The following is a 19,566-nucleotide window of genomic DNA, read 5'->3' as shown; positions in this document are numbered from 1 at the left end:
ATTATGTTTTCAGATTTTACATTGATGTATCATGTATTTTCTTAAATATATTTAAAACACTGTAGTCTAGGCTAACTGTTAAAGTAGAAGTACAAATGGCTATGAGATTCAGGGGGGATTCATTTTGATTCAGGGGATCTGCAAAGACAGCATTTGAACTGGGCCATGTGGTAAATAGATCGTAATAAAACTTTGTCATTGAAAATAAGGCTGCAAAAATTGGTCTTTGTATGTTAGTATTGCCAAGATATGTTGATGAACTTGATCTTGAACATGCTGGGTAACCATTGCATGTTCTTGAGCAGGAAATGTATATAAGGTTGGTATTTCAGAATAACCACTTAGGTAACAGTATAAGCGTTGGATTGGAATTTGGAGAGAAGGAAATCAGTTAGGAAACTACAAAGATTGTCCAGCTAATGAAAGCCTGAGCTAGAACATTGCCATTTAACAGTGCAATGGAGGATTAGAGTCTTAAAAAAATAATAATTGTGAATAAAAACAAAAAGATAGTATATGGTAACTGATTAGATATAGAAATGGAGATGTTGAAGATGCTTCAGAGATTTACAAACTGACTGGTTGGGAAGATGAAACATACATGGTTTCTTTCTTTTAAAAGAAGCTGACAAACTGATAATCTGTATAAAATATTTATTTTGCCCATTCTCTTTGGTTTTAGAGGTAATGAATTTCTAGGTTTGTAATATACATTAACTAGATCGAGATAGCTATAACAGAATAATTTACATACTGCCTAGTTTCTTTAAAAATTAAAGAGATGTTTCATTTAAAAAATGATAAGCTTGTGTACCATTATAAACTTTATTCATCCACACACTTAACAGATATTTATTGAATCATTATAGGAAGTGGAGAAACAGTAGACAGTTCAACAAATATGGTTCCTGTGAAGTCACGGGGTCTAGTGGGGGAGACATACATTAGTAAAAAATATGTCTCCCAAATAAATGTAAAATTGTAGCTTTGGTATATGAGGGTATAAAGGGATTTGAAAATTTCTAACTAGAATATAGACAGACAATATTCTGAACCCCAAATCGTAGCGCATATATATATATTTTTTTTTTAACAATTTGTACTGCTATTGTAATCTGTGACAATGGAACTTCCCATTAAAGGCCATTATCAAATAATTGAAAATTAAAATGTCTAAATAACCATTCCCATCACTACAGTGCCATCTACAGGCATGTAAGTGGTGGCTTCTCAACTGCCAGTATAGGATTTTTAATGTAAAAGTTGAAGGAATTTATTCTTAATTTTAAACGCAAGTGTGACTCTTCCAGGACAAAAAAAATAATGATTATGTCTGGTGTGGAGTATTTGTTGAAAAACTATAGCTAATTCGGACATATGCTAACTACCACATGGATAGATCCAGAGGACATTATGCTAAGTGAAATAAGACAGTCACCAAAGATAAATATTGTATGATTCCACTTATTTGAGGTATCTAGAATAGTCAAATTCACAGAAACATTAGGTAGAATGGGGTTTGTCAGGGACTTGGGGGAGGGGAAAATGAGAAGTTGTTTAATAGATAACGAGTTTTAGTTTACTTGGTAAAAAGTTCTGGAATTTGGTTGCACAACAGTGTGAATGTACTTAACACTACTGAACTGTACACAAGTTAAGATGGTCAATATTGTGTTACATGTTTTTTAGCAAAATGAAAAAGAAACTGATAACTTTATAAAAAATTCCCTTGCTGCATTTATGGCTTTAATTTTGGACAAAGGGCTAGAAGTCAAAATAAGTCTTAATGGCCTTGGTCAGTAACGACGGGTGGAGACTCAGTCACTAGGACAAGTCGTTTGAGTTTGCTGCCAGGAGAGGGAGACAGTCGTTCTAATACACCAAATCTATTGCTCATTCGCAAAAAGACGGCCTGGGAAATGTGACTGGACATCATTAAAGCTTCTAAACTTGGGCCTCCTTAGCTTTAGCCTCTAATCACTTGAGATGGTCTGATACAACATTTCCCCACTAACTCAATGCTGGAGTATCTTATCAGAGCAGTTTCAGTGGCCTGGAGAGGTAGGTTTAGTTGAGGTGGGGTCTGAAGGACCCACCTAGAGGTCTATAGCAATAAAAACAGAGGCAGCAGATAATAAAGGACTTTCAAAAAAATTGACTAAAAATGGAAGGGAGACAAAAAGAAGTTAGAGAGAGTCAAGGGGATGAGGAAATTAAGATGGGAGAGACCTGAGGATTGTCATCGGTTAAGGGAAAGAAGTCAGTAGAATGAAGAAAGTTAAGATGTAAACGAAAGGGGCAGTTGATTGAACAAGGGCCTAGAGAAGGCAGGAAAGACAACACCAGGAGCACAGGCCAATGGATTAATATTAGATAAGAGGTGAGATAGGAAAGGAGATGGGTGTCCAATGCAGGGAAATGTGTGGATGGACATGGGAATTTGAGGAGACTGTTACTCGGTTACCTTAAATTTTTAAAGATCCTTACAACAACCTGTGAATTTAGTGTACTACTTATTACTGCCATGCAAAAGATAAAGAACCAAAGGCAGAGATAGATAAGATAACTTACTCAAGTTTAGTCTATAAATAGTGGCAGAATCACTGAACACTGAAACTTTTCCACCAGGCCTCCTTCCCCTTGGTGCCATTATCCATCAACTTGCATTCTCGTTTTCCAAATCCTGAGCTTCCCTAGGGATTCATATCACCAGGCTCCCTTTCTAAGACGAGGTTACCCCATCATGTGGTTTCTCCTTGATGCATCTATAGGTCGTGGCTCATACCTGGCTTAGCAGCTATAGTCAAGAATTGCTTTAGTGTAGGGATTGTGCATATGTTTCAAGCCGTGTCCTTTAAAAAATATTCATGACAAAGACAAGATGTATGTAATGTATTGGAACTGCTTCCAGGTCGACCATTTGCTGTGGCTGTGTTTGGGGATAACGTGTGGTTCTCTGACTGGACTGTGCCATCGGTAATAAGGGTGAACAAGAGGACTGGCAAAAATAGGGTACGTCTCCGAGGCAGCATGCTGAAGCCCTCATCACTGGTTGTAGTTCATCCATTGGCAAAACCAGGTACACTGGACATGTTACACAGTCTTTCTTTGGCTGGAATCTGCAACTCTTTTAATTGTTTGATGGTAGTGGAGGAGGGAAGAGGGGGGGATATTGCAGTTCTCACTAATCTGGGTAGATGTTATGATTTCCTGAGATTTGGATTTCATTTAAACTAAGACAATCTGGTAGTGAATCTGGGCTTTATTCCTCCGATCTCATTCCTCCACCCCCCGCCCCCAACACTTTCTACTTACCTATGTGCTCTGTTTAAAAGACTTTGGGGTTAAAAGCACTAAGGGTGTGGGTGAGGGAAGGGTAATTTAGACACCTGCAATGGAAGCTTCTAGCTACACTGGGGCCTTTCTCCACCCCCTCAGAGTGCCAGGGAGTAAGCAAAGAGAAAAGGCATCGAGTGTCCTACAGTAACTCTTTTTTCTGAATTGCCCTGTGTCAGTTTGACTGGATCATGAGTTTGGAAGTAGGAATCTCATCTGCCTAAAGTACTGGTTATACTCAATAGGTACTCAGGAAGTATAACATTCTGAGCTTGCCTTAGTGGCTCCTTATAGGGACCATCTGCAATAGCTCGTGATATAGTCTCCATTTAGACACACTGCGTTTCTCTCCCCCAAAGCTGTGCACTGATTTGCATCAGTGGCACCTTTTTGATCTCCAAGCCCATCTGTGAATGCGCCTCTTTTCCCTCCTAGGAGCAGATCCCTGCTTATATCAAAATGGAGGCTGTGAACATATTTGCAAAGAGAAGTTTGGAACTGTTCAGTGTTTGTGTCGTGAAGGTTTTGTGAAAGCCCCAGATGGGAAAATGTGTCTGGCTCTAAATGGCCATCAGATATCGGCAGGTAATATAATAAATTATGTGGCTAAATTATCTTACTTTGGCTCAGGAATGTAGTTCTATCCTGCATTGAACCCTATGCTTTTGCTGATTTTTAATATTTTGTATAAATAAAAGCTCCCCTGATTTTAGGGATGCCAAGTGTTTTTTTATTTTTATTTTTTAATTCCTCTGATGAGTTTGGTTTCCTTATTCAAGACTAAATTCAGTTGACCTCCCCTAAATTCAGTTGACAATTTCAGTTGTAAAATTAGTGCACGAAAGATAGTTTTCAAAGTCTAGTCCTCCAGCCCCCTATTTATGGTAGAGTAGCCCAAACTTAGAAATAAATGCCAGATTTTACCTCCTCAGATAATGTTCAGAGACATTTTATTTACAAGTTTTATAGCCTTATTGTTAGCGGTAGTCAAATACAAACCCTACTACATGATTAGTTTTAATGTGGAAGGCAAGGTCCTTTCTAAAAAAGTAACGCTAAAATATCAAACAAGTGTGGGGAATTCAGCCTGAGAAGCCTGTGATCACGTTTTTAAAAACTAACGATGACTTTGAGGATGAGTGGATCAAGTTTAATGTAAAGTTAGTCGCCCTGACTTGCTTCCCTTGAATGTGTATCTAAACAATTACGGTATATTTGGACTCATCTCTGGATATCTTTGTACCAAAGACAATTTAAATTTTATTAAGAATGTTTTTTAAAAATTCATATGCATCTGATAAGTGTGGTGTAAGATAGATGACAGATTGACAGCAAATAAATGGATTACTCTATCCATGGACTGGAACTGGGTATTTTGGATTTTCAAAACTTTCTATGAATTGTTTCCTTAGGACAACAGCTCTCAATCTTCCTGGTTTCAGGTCCCCTTTACACTCTTAAAAATGATTGAGAACCCCAAAGAGTTTTTGTTCATGTAGGCTATAGCTTTCAATATTTATGATACTAGAAATTAAAACTAAAAACCTCTAAAATTATTTCGATTAAAATTAGTAATACTCCATTATATATAAACATAACATATTTTTATGGAAGTAAATGAAATAATTATATGTTCCAAAACAAAAAATATGTAGTAAGAAGAATTGCATTGGTTTACCTTTATATCTTTAATGTCTGACTTAATAGAGGGTAGCTAGATTCTCATATCTGCTTGTATGTTAAATCTGTTGCTGTGTTGTTTTGGTTGAAACATATGAAGGGCACCTGGCCTCACAGACATTAAGTTGGAAAAAAGATGAATATTTAATAGATTTTTCAGATTCCCATTTTTGTATTTCTTCTTTAGGTACTGTGTCAGAATTAGACAATTGGTAGTTTCTTAGAGCTTAGTTACAATGTGGAATCTGAAGCCATATCAATGCACTGTTTGTCTTCTGAGACATTAAAATCCAGGGGTCTATTTTGTACTTTGAGTGGATCTTTCACCTTGCATGATTTTGTAGCATTATGTTTTGGTCATTTGAAAATATTGATTGACTGAGTCATACAGGTCTTTCAAATGTCACATTAATATACAAAAAAATCACATTAATTAATTATTTTAATCAGACTCACCAGAAAAGTCTGAGTATTGGGATTTTGTTAGGCTCATAGTAGTGGAAAAAATTTTCCAGAATTCTAGTTTTCACTCAAAAGCTCGAATTTTATCATTGGCAACAAGTACTGTGAGTTGTTTTCCTTGAAGTGACAGGCTCACTTTATTCATTTTTCAAAAAATGCTTGCCAAAACCTGAAGTGTTAATAACATAGTTTCACAGTCATTCTTTCAAGTAAAAATCATGTGAGAAAAGAGACTAGCTGCAGTTCACAACTCAAAGAGTGTACAAGTGCTTTTCCTCCAGACAACCATCATAATTAATATCAGTGTTTTATGTGTACTTCCCATTTCGTTATACTATTATTAAGAGCCAAATATTCCATGGTTGTGATCTAAAAAAAATTAATTCTTACTCTTCATTATGGATCTCATTAAGTGAAATGGAGTGTGTGTGCGTGTGTGTGTGTGTGTGTGTGTGTGTGTGTGTGTGTGAAGAGCATGACCACTAGTAGAGTTTGGTGCCGTGGCCTTGATTCCTGCTAAGGCACTGCCCCCATCATTGCTTTTGCCCACCAGTATCAATGTAGACACAGTGGAAAAAGGCAAATAACTTTGATGTTATTTGCCTTTTATGAAAACAGTTGTTATTTTATGGACTCCATACAATAGGACCCCAGGGATCCATGGACCACACTTAGAGAACACACATTTCTCCCACGTCTGGGGAGTTGCAGAGGTCTCAGGCCTATGTTAAATTATGGCTTGTTTATGCCCCTCCACATTTCTAAATACAAGTAAAATCAGGATAAAGTAAGTGTTTAAAGTATCCTAATGGAAAAGGAGTGTGTATGAAAGGCAGGAGATCTTCTCAGTATTTTTCCCTTGTAATGGCGGGCTGTGATTGTGAGCTGATTATATTCATAAGGATTTTGGAATTCTACTCTTACTGCTTTTTGCAGGTACCTAAAAAAATCCTGTCTTCCTTTCCGGCTGACTCCCCCCACCCTCAACCATCAAGTTACACAGAGTGAAGCTGGGAGGGTACGGTAGAGCAGGCGAGGTTACCCTGAACCAGGGTGATTCTCAGTCACCCCAATAGTTTCCCTGAATCTTACTGTAATGTAAGCATGAGTCTGAACTCACAACCAACAAAGAGCCACAAATATAAATTAAGTCAAACTTTTCTTGAATCATAAAAGATAAATTAACTATGTCTGTTGACCTTCAATAGGTAGTGAAACAGATCTAAGTCAAGTAACGCCATCGGACATCTTATCCAGCAGTGAAGTGTTTGAGGATAACATTACAGAATCTCAACACATGCTAGTGGCCGAAATCATGGTGTCAGGTATGAATAATGAGTTCTCCAGTACAGCTTTGTTTCCAACAATTTCCATCCTACCAATTAGAAACTCTGAATTATCTCTCTAACTTAATGTTGGCTAAAGCTACACAAAGCTATTGAAGCCAAACTTTGGACTCCAACTTTGGTCCTTCTCTTCTGAAATGTGTGCTGAGGAAGATGGCTCCATATTAGACTGGACATGAACTTTACTCACTGAGACTCTTTGGACTGAACCTTCCTGGAAGAAATCTAACTTGGAAACAAAGGTGAAAAATAGGACAGAACAGATTGGAGTATATTCCCTCCACACCTATTACTTTTGGTGTTTGACCCATCTAACAATACTTCCAGTAGTGTAAAAGTAGACAGTAATTGACAAGCAAATATAGGTTGTTTGCTTCAACTGTTCCAGAAAGCCCCAAAACAGCAAATGTTAGTTTTTTTTCCTTCTTTATGGCACATTTACCCTGTTTCCCCAAAAATCAGACCTAGCCGGACCATCAGCTCTAATGCATCTTCTGGAGCAAAATTAATATAAGACCCAGTATTGTATTGTATTGTATTGTATTGTATTGTATTGTATTGTATTGTATTGTATTGTATTGTATTGTATTGTATTGTATTGTATTACATTACATTACATTACATTACATTATATTATATATCTGGTCTTATATTATAGTAAAATAAGACAGGGTCTTATATTAATTTTTGCTCCAAAAGACGCATTAGAGCTGATGGTCTGGCTAAGTCTTATTTTTGGGGAAACACGGTATCACCAAAATGCTAAGTTATTTGTTCAGTATGTAACAACTTTAGGGAACCTAATTCTTTTATGTTTTATATTCACTCATGAGGCCAGTGGTTTTCAAACTGGGTTTAGTTCAGCCCTAGGTCTTCTGCAAACTCTACCCCTTCTTCACTCCAGGTCTCTGCCCTTCAATTAATGCAACTATACTCTGAAACATTTTATTTATTTATGTTTCTGAGTAAGATTTTCACCAAAGTGTAACTAAAAATAAGTTTGAAAACTCCACAGTAGTACATTACATACACTTAACAAAGTGCTCGTCCAACTTTTGTGATCTACAGACTACTTTGACAATGTACGCTTCCTTGGACCTCTTACCCCTCCTTATAAGAACTTATCAGTGTGATTTTTGATAAAATAAAAGAGGTGGATATTTTTATTAATGATAATTTGTATGGAGCGTTAGAATTTACCGTGTTGGTCCTATCACAACACATCATTTTACAGATTTGAAAACTGAAACTAAGATATATTGTTAGTGACTTGACCAAAGATTTTTGAAAATTATGACCAAATAATTAATTCATGTGAAGAAAATAAGTACTGGAAAACATTGTCACATTAGGAATATTATTCATTTAATGACTATTTATTTGCCAAACACCGTGCTAAGTGCTGGGGATACCGTGATGAGCGAAATAAAACCCCAGTCTCCAAGGTCACCCTTTGATGTGGAGACAAACAGTATTATGGAATAAAGCAATATAAGTAAATATTAGCAGTACAGAGAAACTTTCAAAGTCATTAGGGATCCCTAGACATTCATAAAGACTACTGTTTGGGAGACTTAAAGACCAACATGAATGACAGATAGTAAATTAGGCACATGGGTCGGATGGGGGAGGGTTGAAATGGCCAAAATTTGGAATACATATATAGTAGGCTGTGTTTGGCGTCATACCTGGAGACTATACTCTGTTGTGTGCAGAATAGACGGAATTTATTGCCTTGGTGAAAATTACTTCATCTTTTCATATCTGGATTTTGTTCTATTTTGTCTTTGCCTGTAAAGTACCAGTTCTACCTGTGTTAGGCTAAAGGGTCTTACTTCTATTTTGTAGTGAGATTTCATTTCAACAAAATATCTATACTAAAAAGAGTTTGAAAACTCTTTTGTATTTTAGGTTAATATATTCGTATTCCCTAAAGGTACACAGACATATAGCAAGTAGGTCTGTGTACAATATGGCAAAGAGATTCAATCATAAAAAGTTTCATTGTCAAATTCATTAATAAAATAAAAAATTCTTACTGTGGCCTATTGGGCCCTAGATGAACTAGCCCTTACACATCTCACCAACCTAAATTTGTGCCCTTCTGTCCTCCACTTTCTATGTCCTGGTTCAGTTACCCTGGCCTTACCTATAACAAGCAGTATTATGTTCTTGGCCCAATGCTCTTTCTAATCCCTCCAAGTCCTGCAAATTCTTCAGATCTCAACTTCATATGCTCTTGCTCAGAAACCCTTTCTTACTCTCATGACTAGGTGAGGTGAAAGCTACTTCAGCAGTTCTCTTAGAACTAGGTATTGTTTCATGATAGTGCTTATCACACCTGTATTTCAATAATTAATTTTGCAAGAAAGCAGAGCCCTTGTCTATATTTTCTACCACCGTATTTTTGGCCCTCATTAGGATCTGGTATGTAGTAGGTACTTTTGATTATAATTAATTTTACTAACAGGCCCCAGAATTTTTTCTGGTGTGATAAGGTTAATTATGATTCAGGTTGTCGCAGCATTCTTCTCCATCATCCTTATTTTGATACGCATAATATTTTATAATACTCAAAGTATTTTTATTTAAATCCCTTTCTTCTTCAACATTCATGTGACGTAGACTGGACAGAAATCGTCAACCTGTATTTTAGAGAAGAGGAGTGTGAAGCCCCGCATTCCTTCTTTCCAGAGCTAGTTTGTGGCAGAAAGAGCTTTGGCTATCACCCATCCCTCCAACAACTGCACATGCATGCTTTTCATTATGCAAAGCTGCCTTGGATTTTGCAAGTTACCAAATAAATCCTAAGTCATATTCCAATTTAAGATTTAAGTGATTTAAAATGTCTTGAGTGATTGGATATTGTCCACCACACACTCTGAGCAGCATTGTGATTTGGGAGCTTGCCCTCCAAATAGTTGCCGAAAAAACGGGTCATCGATTAGTCTGAAGTTATCCATCGCCAAGAGTCATGAGTGACAGATGACTAAGCAAACCTGAAAGGCATGTTTTCCCATAAGAGAAATCTCACTCAAAGTACTAAGCAAATCAAACGCAGTTCCCCAATGTCTGCATTCACATGGCACTGAACCCGAATTAGATCATTTAACTTCCTTTAATTTATGGGAAAGTTTGAAGGGCTTCTTGACCTCTTCTATACTCATATGAGCAAACTTACTAGTGAATAGACAGATGACAGTTTATATCCTACTGTGGTATGTCAGATCTCCCCAACTCTAAAAGAGAGGAGACATTTGGAGAATGGTTATATACATAAGGAGTTAAAGGGGGAAAAAAAAAAAAAAACTTGCTCATGTTTATGATTCAGCATACAACTCTGTCCCCTGGGGCATTTGCATTTCAGTGGAGTATGAAATGAAATGATCCATTTACAGCATTTAGTTTGTATGGTTCATGACTTTGTAAAAGTGCCTTGAGGTTTGCAAGTCACTGCATAAATCTTGATAATAAACATGCATTGTGACATACATATTCTATTATATGAAACATAATTTTAGTTAATTGATAATAAATCTTTATGATTGAATCTCTTTGCCATGTTGGTACATAGAGCTGCTTGCTATATATTATCCTGTGTGTCTGTGTGGGATAAAAATATATTGACCTCTTTTATATGTCATAATGCTTGGAAATTCTCAAATAAGCAACAAACCTTTTGAAATTTGAGTCCATTTACTCTTAGCAATTTTATAATTCAAATTTTATTTTATTTTTTATGTTTTTATTTTTTTTTAATTTATTGGGGTGACAATTGTTAGTAAAATTACATAGATTTCAGGTGTACAATTCTGTAATACATCATCTATAAATCCCATTGTGTGTTCACCACCCAGAGTCAATTCTCCTTCCATCACCATATATTTGATCCCCTTTACCCTCATCTCCCACCCTCCACCCCCCTTACCCTCTGGTAACCACTAAACTATTGTCTGTGTCTATGAGTTTTTGTTTCTCAGATGCTTTTAACAATTGTAGATAAGGTCACACCGGGCTGTTTGAACTCCAAACAGTTCTTTAAAACTAACGATTTGTTGAGTACATGTAAATGGAAACATATGGCTTGTGGATCCTTTAATATCGACATAGCTTACAGGTCAATAGTGTTTCAATTTGGAGGTTAACCTGTCCCAAAACTTGGGAAGAGAAGTGCTGGAATGCTCTGTAGAACCAAGAACATTAACGCCCATTTTCTCCTCTGAGGTCTGGAAATAATCTGATGGGGTTCTCACTGTTTGCAGATGACGACGACTGTGGTCCTGAGGGATGTGGAATACACTCTCAATGTGTGTCAGAAGGAGAAGTTGCTATGTGTCGGTGTTTGAGAGGATTTGCTGGGGATGGAAAAGTATGTTCTGGTAAGAGCAAAGGCCAATACACATAATTGTGGAAAATAGTGAACCAGAAGCATTCTCTCAGATCAAGTGGGTTCAAAATCGCCAGGATTTATTTAACCAGCAGGATTGAATAAATTATTTGGTATTAGTTAAAAAGCTTATGGATGACATATATAGTAAATATGAAACATATAATGTGTTGTTACATTACTTTGAATTTATATTAAAATTATGTGATATAAGCAGTTGTCATTAAGGAGAAGAATGTATCATCAATTGTGAATTTGAGTTTAAGTCAAATTTATAAATTCAACAATTCCAATAAGAAAAAACAACTATTTCCCCCCCAAAAGCTTAGGTCATAGTTTTAGTTTGATAAATATGTTGTGATGAATAACTTTCTATTTTATATTGATAGCCTCAAAATTTTAAGTAGTGATTACTGTAAAAAATCTCAATTCTTATGGTCTGACAAACTTGTGGTCTTATGGTCTGAAACTCTGGCAAAAAGCGATTTATTTACACATACTTAGCTAATCAGACATGTGAAAAGCCTGTAAACACTGATTCAGATATGAACTTTATGTCCACTACACAGGGTTTGCATTGCATTTGCAAACAGTCTCTGTAAGTGGCTGAATGATCATATATAAGATTATACTTATCTTTGCCTCGTTTAAACCACGATTGCTTATATATTTCATTAATTCATCATTTGCCCGCAGATATAGATGAATGTGAGATGAGTATCACAGTTTGCCCACACCCCTCCTCCAAGTGCATCAATACTGAAGGCAGCCATGTCTGCCAGTGCTCTGAAGGCTACCAAGGAGATGGGACTCACTGTCTTGGTAAGAGGACGTGTGCCAAGGTGGGTGGGTGGAGGCAGGCCTCGGAGAATCACGAAATGCTCTGGGTGTGGTGGGCCAAGAAAAGACATGTACATTAACATGGGGTGATGTACATGTTACGACTAAAAGAGGAGTTGTGTGACTTGTTTAAACTGATATATTTCAGTTCTTGGTGCATAGTCAAGTTTGTGCCCTTGTGCTATTCTTGCAGTAGTCAGCATCAAGACCCTGCAGAAGTTGTTTACCGCTCTGTCTTTCTAATCTTTCTCTGTGGCTGAATGACACCAATGCCTCATCAATATTTCATACCTTGAGCCATCATGGGGGGAGTTGAACAACATTTTCTTTGTCACTGAATTTGGCACTTGAGCTGTGGTGATCTGTAGAGCTGATGTAGGTTTTACTGTGTGTGTGGAAAGGAAAGGAGGTGTGGTTCTGTGAAAGGTCTCCTCATGTGGCTCTTGATAAGTTCAATAGATGAAAGATTCAAGCCACGGACAAGTTAGATACAAAGAAAGAACGATTAAGACCTGTTTCATAATCACCATCCTCTGCCAAGGTCTGGGTGTGGCTTGCTGGCTGGGAGTTCACTTAGTAGATGTCTTGTCCCATTCCAGGTGTCAGTAGCATAGTATCACCTCACAAGTGAAGACCTGCCTGAAGCTATTGTAGCCCAGGGAAGTGGTTATCTGAAGTTTTACAGGGCTTTAAAATGTCTCTGTCAGTATTTTCTTTTCCTTCTGAAAACATAAAATTCTTTTCACAGTGAGAGGCAGATGCCCTGATAAGAAACTAAAATTGTACTGCTTTCTCCTACATGTTGAGGTTAAAGATGAAATATCAGTCATAACTACCAATTTTCTGGATCTGGTCGGTTTAAATCAGACCTTTATCAGATTAGTTTTGTGGAGTCCACGGACATCTGTAAATGCTCTTTTTAAGCACATATTTGGCTGTCAGTCAGGAAAATGTCATTGCTCTAATTAAGCAGGCTCGTAGATAATTTAGACAAACAGGCTCTATATTTAATTTACTTTGAAGAGAAAGAAAGGCATACTTTCTTGGATGTTTAAACTCATTAGACCCTGGATTTTCACTCTGTTACTAAACCACCTCCTCCCAGTAGCAAACATGCCATGGGGTATCATGACCCAGCCTGCCCCATGGTAGCAGGGAGCTTGTTCCTGTTCTCTCCCCCGCCCCCTCCATCTCCATTTCCCTCTTCCTCACTCTCCTTCCCTCCCTCTCCATATATATAAAAGTGCTGCTGTTAGTTTTATTAAGAGCCATTGTGTTTCTTGGCCAAGAGTATGTTGTTGTTTTTGTTTCTTGCAAAAGCTCTCTCTCATCCTCAAGGTGATAGTTCATAGAGATTAAAATGGGAAGTCAGTAAAACAAACAAACAAACAAACAAAAACTCAGTTTGAACCATTCAGGATAGCAATTCAATGTGACAAATATTTAATTGGTCCTTATTAGTGCAAAGGCACAGTACTAGGAACTATGAGGAATAGCAAGATGGTGAAGGCAGTCCTTGCTTGTGAGGAGAATATGATCTAAAAGAAACACAGCTATGGTAAGTGGTGAAGAAAGGTATGTATGCATCATAAGAGAAGTAAAAGCTACAGTGGAAGTTCAGAACTGGAAGAAATATCTGTTTGAGGTAGTGGGGAAGACTTCATGGAGGAAGTACCATTTTGGATGGACCTTGGGGCATGAGTAAATTTTTGTATGGTGGAAATATGAAAGGGTAGAGAATAGTCTAATTGAGCACTACGAGTAAGTGTTAGGTTGTGTGTGAGGGAAAAGAGAAACTGAGGCTGGTAAGATGGTATCTTAGTCTGTTGTATAGACTGGGTAGCCTAAACAACAGACATTGTTTTTCTCTCAGTTCTGGAGGCTATATGTCCCAGATCAAGGTGCTGGCTTATTTGGTTCCTGGTGAGGACTCTCTTCCTGGCTTACAGACGGCTGCCTTCTTGCTACATATACACATAGACTTTCCTCTGTGGCTCGGGGGGTGGGGGGGGGAGAGAGAGAGAGAGAGAGAGAGAGAGAGAGAGAGAGAGAGAACAAGAGAGATATCTGGTGTCTCTTCCTCTTATAATGACACCAATCCTATTGGATCAGGGCCCCTCTCTTCTGACTTCATTTAACTTTAATTACTTTCTTATAGGCCCTTTCTCCAAATATAGTCATATTGGGGGTTAGGGAGTCAACATATGAGTTTTGGGGTGTACAATTCAGTCCACAACAGGTGGGTTGGATTACATTTGTGGAAGACTGGAATCTGAGGATTAGTCATTGGGGTTTTCCTTCTCTAGACCACCCCTGTCAAATAGAAATATATGTCAGTCCCATATGTAATTTTAAATTTGCTAGTAGCCACATTGGAAAAAGTAAAAAGAAACAGGTGAAATTAATTTTCATAATATTTTATTTATTCCAATATATCCAAAATATTAACATTTTAACATATCAAAATCTGGTGTGGATTTTACGCTTAGAACACATCTCAATGTGGACTAGCTGTGGTTCAGGTGCTCAATACTCATAAAGCAGTGGCTGTCACACTGGGCAGCACAGCTGGAGGCAACAGAGAGCCGCTGGCAGCGTTTGGAGTCAGGTGGGGCAATGATGGGTGACACGGTTCAGGAAGATTAATCTGACACTGGTGCTTAGGAGTGCCGTGGAGGCAAGTGGGATGCAGGGGATGTAACAAGGCTAATCTTATCATAATGTAAAATTGAAGAGAGGAGGGGGCTAACTCTGGGTGGTGCTAACAGGAAAAAAAATGTGGGTAGTTCGGAAAAAAGTGATGAGCTAGTTTATGTTTATATTCAAACGGCAAAAATGTTTTCTTTGTTGTGATCTGAGCTTCTAAATGTTTGTCTAGAGATAGTTCATCAATCTCCAATTTTCTCACTTTGCTGCTTGTGTTGGGAAGTTTTCTTTCCTACCAAGCTGTCAGGAGTTTACCTGACCGGCATGCAGCCATGGGACCCAGTTCATCTATGTCACCAACACTCATGATAAAACTTTTGGATCTAAAAATGTGTAGAGCTCTGAGAACATACAGCATGACTGAAGTTGAAGGGGCTCCCCTTCTAGGATGTTGGGTTTTCCAATTGTATGACCCTATTTCCTCCTCTACACCCCCATTTTTCTCTTCCTTACTCCCCTTTTTTTCTGGTAGATATTGATGAGTGCCAATTGGGCATGCACACCTGTGGGGAAAATGCCACGTGTACAAATGCAGAGGGAAACTACACCTGCATGTGTGCCGGCAGCCTGTCTGAACCGGGACGGATGTGCCCTGGTATGTTGCTGGGTAATCTAGAACCATGTGGAAAAGCTTGATTCCAGAAAATTCTGTACCCCAGTGTATTTGCAGTAGTGAGTCTAGAAATCATTGGGTTCAATCAGGCTGAAGAATTTGCATTCCTGATTAAGTTGATGCTGGGTTTGAGATGTGAAATGGTCCAAGTTTTTAAAAATTTAATAACATCTGCTATAAATCCCATTTTATTACTCACAATTCAGTAAAGGTGGGAACACAGGTGGTTCTCCTTAACTATGCAGCTAATGTCTTGATTTGTAATGTTGATTTCTTGGGCTGCTGGAAAAACTCTGCAGAGCTAGACAGGTTGGGGAGGGTGTCTGGACTTTTAGCATTTTGAAACACTTTAAAACATTACTTTAAAAAGTTGGTATTTCTTGATCTGATTTAGAACTCCAGCTCTTTTTTCTTTCTATTTAAATGTTCCTAATGGTTGACTCCTGCTTCCTGAACCCTCTCTCCATAACGCAGTATCTTCTCACCATCAGCAACCCAGAAGGGGACTGGCTTCACTGACTCCGGACACCAGAATCTGGGGCTTTTCTCTGCTACTGAAGGCTATTTATCTCTGAAAGCAGAAAACATCCTAATAAAGGAAAATTCTGTGCTTGCTTGTGTCTCTGTTTTTTTAACACATTATTTTCTCAAATAATTTGCTCTTCTTAAAGATATTGAAAACCTGCTAGTATTTATATAGTCAGCTACACACCCTAATGTTCTCCTTTTAAAGGGCAGTGAACCGTTTAATGAAAGGGACTTTACCACTATGGCATTTCCTGTGTATGGTAACATTTCTTTTCTGTCAACGTGACTCGTCTTGTCTTTGAGGGTTCTCCTGAAAGTTAAATAGTTTTTGGAAGAAATCACTGTGCAGGAGAAATTTTTGAGACTCCCACGACACTGGGGGTAATAGACTGTGTGTTGCTGGGTGGTTTATAAGCCATAAAGATATACTGTGGTTCAGTGAGACCCTCTTAAAGCTAGCTGTCATTTCACAGTTAGTGTGTGTTTGTGGATGACAGATGTGCTTTTATAATGAGATCAGTGACTCGGCATTCATTCGGTGTCTTAGGATTGACCATTCTCTTATTTGCCTCCAATATGCTTTATGTCAAATAATACTGAACCTAAAGAAAGAATGGCTTGCTTCATGGTGAATAACATAAAATCTGGTTAGGAAAGTGAAACTACTGTTGCTTTGACAGTTCTACTGTCATTAAAAGATACCAAATCACAAATTGTTCACAGAAACTAGTTCCTGATATTGATACAGGTTTCCCCTGATATCCAAAAGTAGAGGGTTCCTACGAAATCTTTTATAAGCTGAAATGGCGTAAAAGTGAAGGAGCAGTTACTGCTATTAATGGAAAAAATTTTTGAGTGTCCCCAGGCCCAAAAATATAACCTACCAAAGATGCTTAATTATGTCCAGTTTTACACTAAGTGCAACACCCTTACAAGCTCTCTTCAGCTTTTCTGATACCTTAGCACATATCTTGCTAACAGAAGCACAAAATAAGTGGAGATGAAGCACAGGTGCTCACAGACAGTTCAAAGCTCTGTCAGCTTGATACTGAGGTGCTAAGTGTGGTTCCTGGGGAAGGAGCTTGGGGGGGGCCACTCTCACTGCTGGGGTGCTGCTGCAAATGCTGAACACTGTTTCCACCTTTCTCTTTTTTTTTTGTAAAAGCGAAAATCCTCTTTGGTTTTGTTTGAGTTAGCGAAAATGAGCATTAATGTAGGTCTTTCGTAAAGCGAGCTTTTGAAAAGCAGGGAATACCTATACCCTAAAGACCCTGATTGCTTCAGAAAGTAAAAGTAACATCTTTGATTGTTCTAGACTCGACTGCCCCCTCTCATCTCAGGGAGGATGGCCGCCATTCTGTGAGAAACAGTTACCCAGAATGTCCCCCGTCCCATGCCGGGTACTGCCTCCATGACGGAGTGTGTATGTACATTGAAGCTGTGGACAATTATGCATGCAAGTAAGTCTAGCTGGCCTGACGGTATAGTGGTGCGACATTGCATCCCATTGCTTTCAACAAATTTGCAAAATTTATATTAAGGAAATGTTTCTATAATTAGGTCTCCCCTTAGGGAAAAATGTGATTATACATATATAAATTGTGTGTGTGTATTGCACCCTCTCTGCATATCATCTCCCACCCCCACCCCTTGCAGCTGCTGCCAGTGGTGAATATAAATTTAAGGAATTGGTGATTTTTCCCTTTTACTTAAGTAACTTGATGTTGCTACTGGTACAGTCTAGGGATTAAACTTCTCACTCTGGTTGAAAAGCTTAGGTTTGTGAAAGAATTTCTTGAAACGTTGGTGTATTTTCTGCCAAATAGATGGAGACCATCCACGATATGTTCCTGAATTTATGAAAGTGTTGTGTATATTCACACTGGACTTCTTGTCTTCAATTCTCAAAACTAATATACATACATTTTTTTCTTAATTTTCTGATAGTTGACATTTGTATTTTGTTGTTTAGTGACTGCTGGATGCAGCCACTGCTGCTTTTTGCTCTTTTTTGTTTTTGTCATTGTTTGTTTGTTTCCATGATGATTTCACGTGGGCAGTGTCCACTTGAAAAGTAGGTGCAAGGAAGCCCTGAAACCATGAGGCCCTCCTGCTGTCCTCACTCAGAAAGCCTTCCCCTTGGAGTCTTTCATAAAACGACACTCCCATGTCTAGTTCTGCATCAAAGTTTACTTTTTCTTACTTTTATATTTTGAAGGCAATATGAGGGCATTCAATAGGCCCCCTATGGCTAGACTCCTGACTCACCTGACAGTTTTCTCTGTGCCTGAGGAAGGAGTGATAAAATATTCTGACCCTCATGAATAGATGCTATAAGCTTAAATGCTTTTATTATTTTTATCAATGGTAATCAGCATAGTCTAAATTATTAGAAAAAATGTTATAATCTGTGACAAACTGTATGGCTTTGCATTACAAATTATGTCAGCCTGACAAAAATAATGAAAATGTTTATGAATATTAGCAAAAATGACTCAGTTCTAATAGACATCTACTTTCATATTCATATTTATCTGCATGCTATAATTTTCTAACCTAAGATAAATCTAGTACTAGTTATCCTTGATTTTGATAATAAGAATCAAATTGTTTAACCTGTTCATGGGTTCTTATTATCCCAAATAATGAAATTATGAAAACAAATGTCCTAGTTTATTAGGTCACTGCTTGTTGTTCTCTAATACTTTAACTTTGGATTATAAAAGACTTTATGATAATATGAAGAGTACTGCAGGGTTACATACCGGGTTTCCCCCAAAATAAGACCTAGCCAGCCAATCAACTCTAATGTGTCTTTTGGAGCAAAAATTAATATAAGACCCGGTCTTATTTTACTATGATATAAGACCCAGTCTTATATTATGTAATATAATTATATATTATATATAATTATATAAGTAATATAATATAATATAATATAATATAATATAATACCGGGTCTTATATTAATTTTTGCTCCAAAAGACGCATTACAGCTGATTGTCCAGCTAGGTCTTATGTTGGGGGAAACTACAATTAGTATGTTATTTTTATTTGAACCTGATAGTGTCAATTATTTAAATGATTTATGAACTCGGTAGCAGACTACTTTTCTTTCTGTCATTAAATCCTGATGAAAATATCATAGTCTTCTGACAATGTTTTAAACATGCGATGCTACAAAATGACAAACTGGAGGTAACACTCAAATTTAAGGACCTTTAATCAAAAGCAATTGAAAATATCGCCAGAGTTCCCATTAGTCTGGGTCATAACTTTATTTTTGAATTTAATAAACTTGGTTTAATCAAACATTTAACACTTGCCTCCTCTGACCTGATGACCTCACCTTGTATTTTTTAAATTCCATAGTAACACATCTCCAGGGAGCTTACCAGTCCAACTTTAATTAGAAACACTTCACAGGCATCATTCCACGCAGAGTGTTCCTAATGCTGCAAGCAGGTTTATAAAGGGCGCTCTTCCTTCCTTGCTTGGAGGCAATGGACGCTGCCCTCTGAAACAGGGACCCCTGCTGCCCAGGGATGCAGGGATGTTAGGACTGGAGTCTCCATGCTGAGGACCTTCCCTCGAGGTTCCCTGGATTGGCAATTCTCAGAAGATTCCAAACCTTCTGAACTCAAAAGAGGCCCTCACTCACCCTGGTT

At 37.8% G+C, this 19,566-nt stretch overlaps 1 protein-coding gene across 2 annotated transcripts in view; it reads left to right on the top strand.

Annotated features, from left to right (window-relative positions):
- EGF (epidermal growth factor) overlaps window positions 1-19,566 on the top strand; it is an 89,541-nt gene that overhangs the window by 57,957 nt on the left and 12,018 nt on the right. The window contains exons 14-20 of one of the 2 annotated variants that reach the window (XM_019741967.2): window positions 2,912-3,079; window positions 3,772-3,921; window positions 6,687-6,803; window positions 11,087-11,203; window positions 11,908-12,033; window positions 15,230-15,352; window positions 17,214-17,358. In XM_019741967.2, coding sequence (XP_019597526.2) covers window positions 2,912-3,079; window positions 3,772-3,921; window positions 6,687-6,803; window positions 11,087-11,203; window positions 11,908-12,033; window positions 15,230-15,352; window positions 17,214-17,358 — 946 coding nt within the window. The remainder of the gene's footprint in view (window positions 1-2,911; window positions 3,080-3,771; window positions 3,922-6,686; window positions 6,804-11,086; window positions 11,204-11,907; window positions 12,034-15,229; window positions 15,353-17,213; window positions 17,359-19,566) is intronic. The other variant, XM_019741968.2, reaches the window with a different exon arrangement.

This window comes from Rhinolophus sinicus, linkage group LG02 (genome assembly GCF_036562045.2).
Source record: "Rhinolophus sinicus isolate RSC01 linkage group LG02, ASM3656204v1, whole genome shotgun sequence".
Classification (NCBI taxonomy): domain Eukaryota; kingdom Metazoa; phylum Chordata; class Mammalia; order Chiroptera; family Rhinolophidae; genus Rhinolophus; species Rhinolophus sinicus.
The sequence above is the reverse complement of the archived record's forward strand: the minus strand, read 5'-3'. Positions and strand labels throughout refer to the sequence as shown.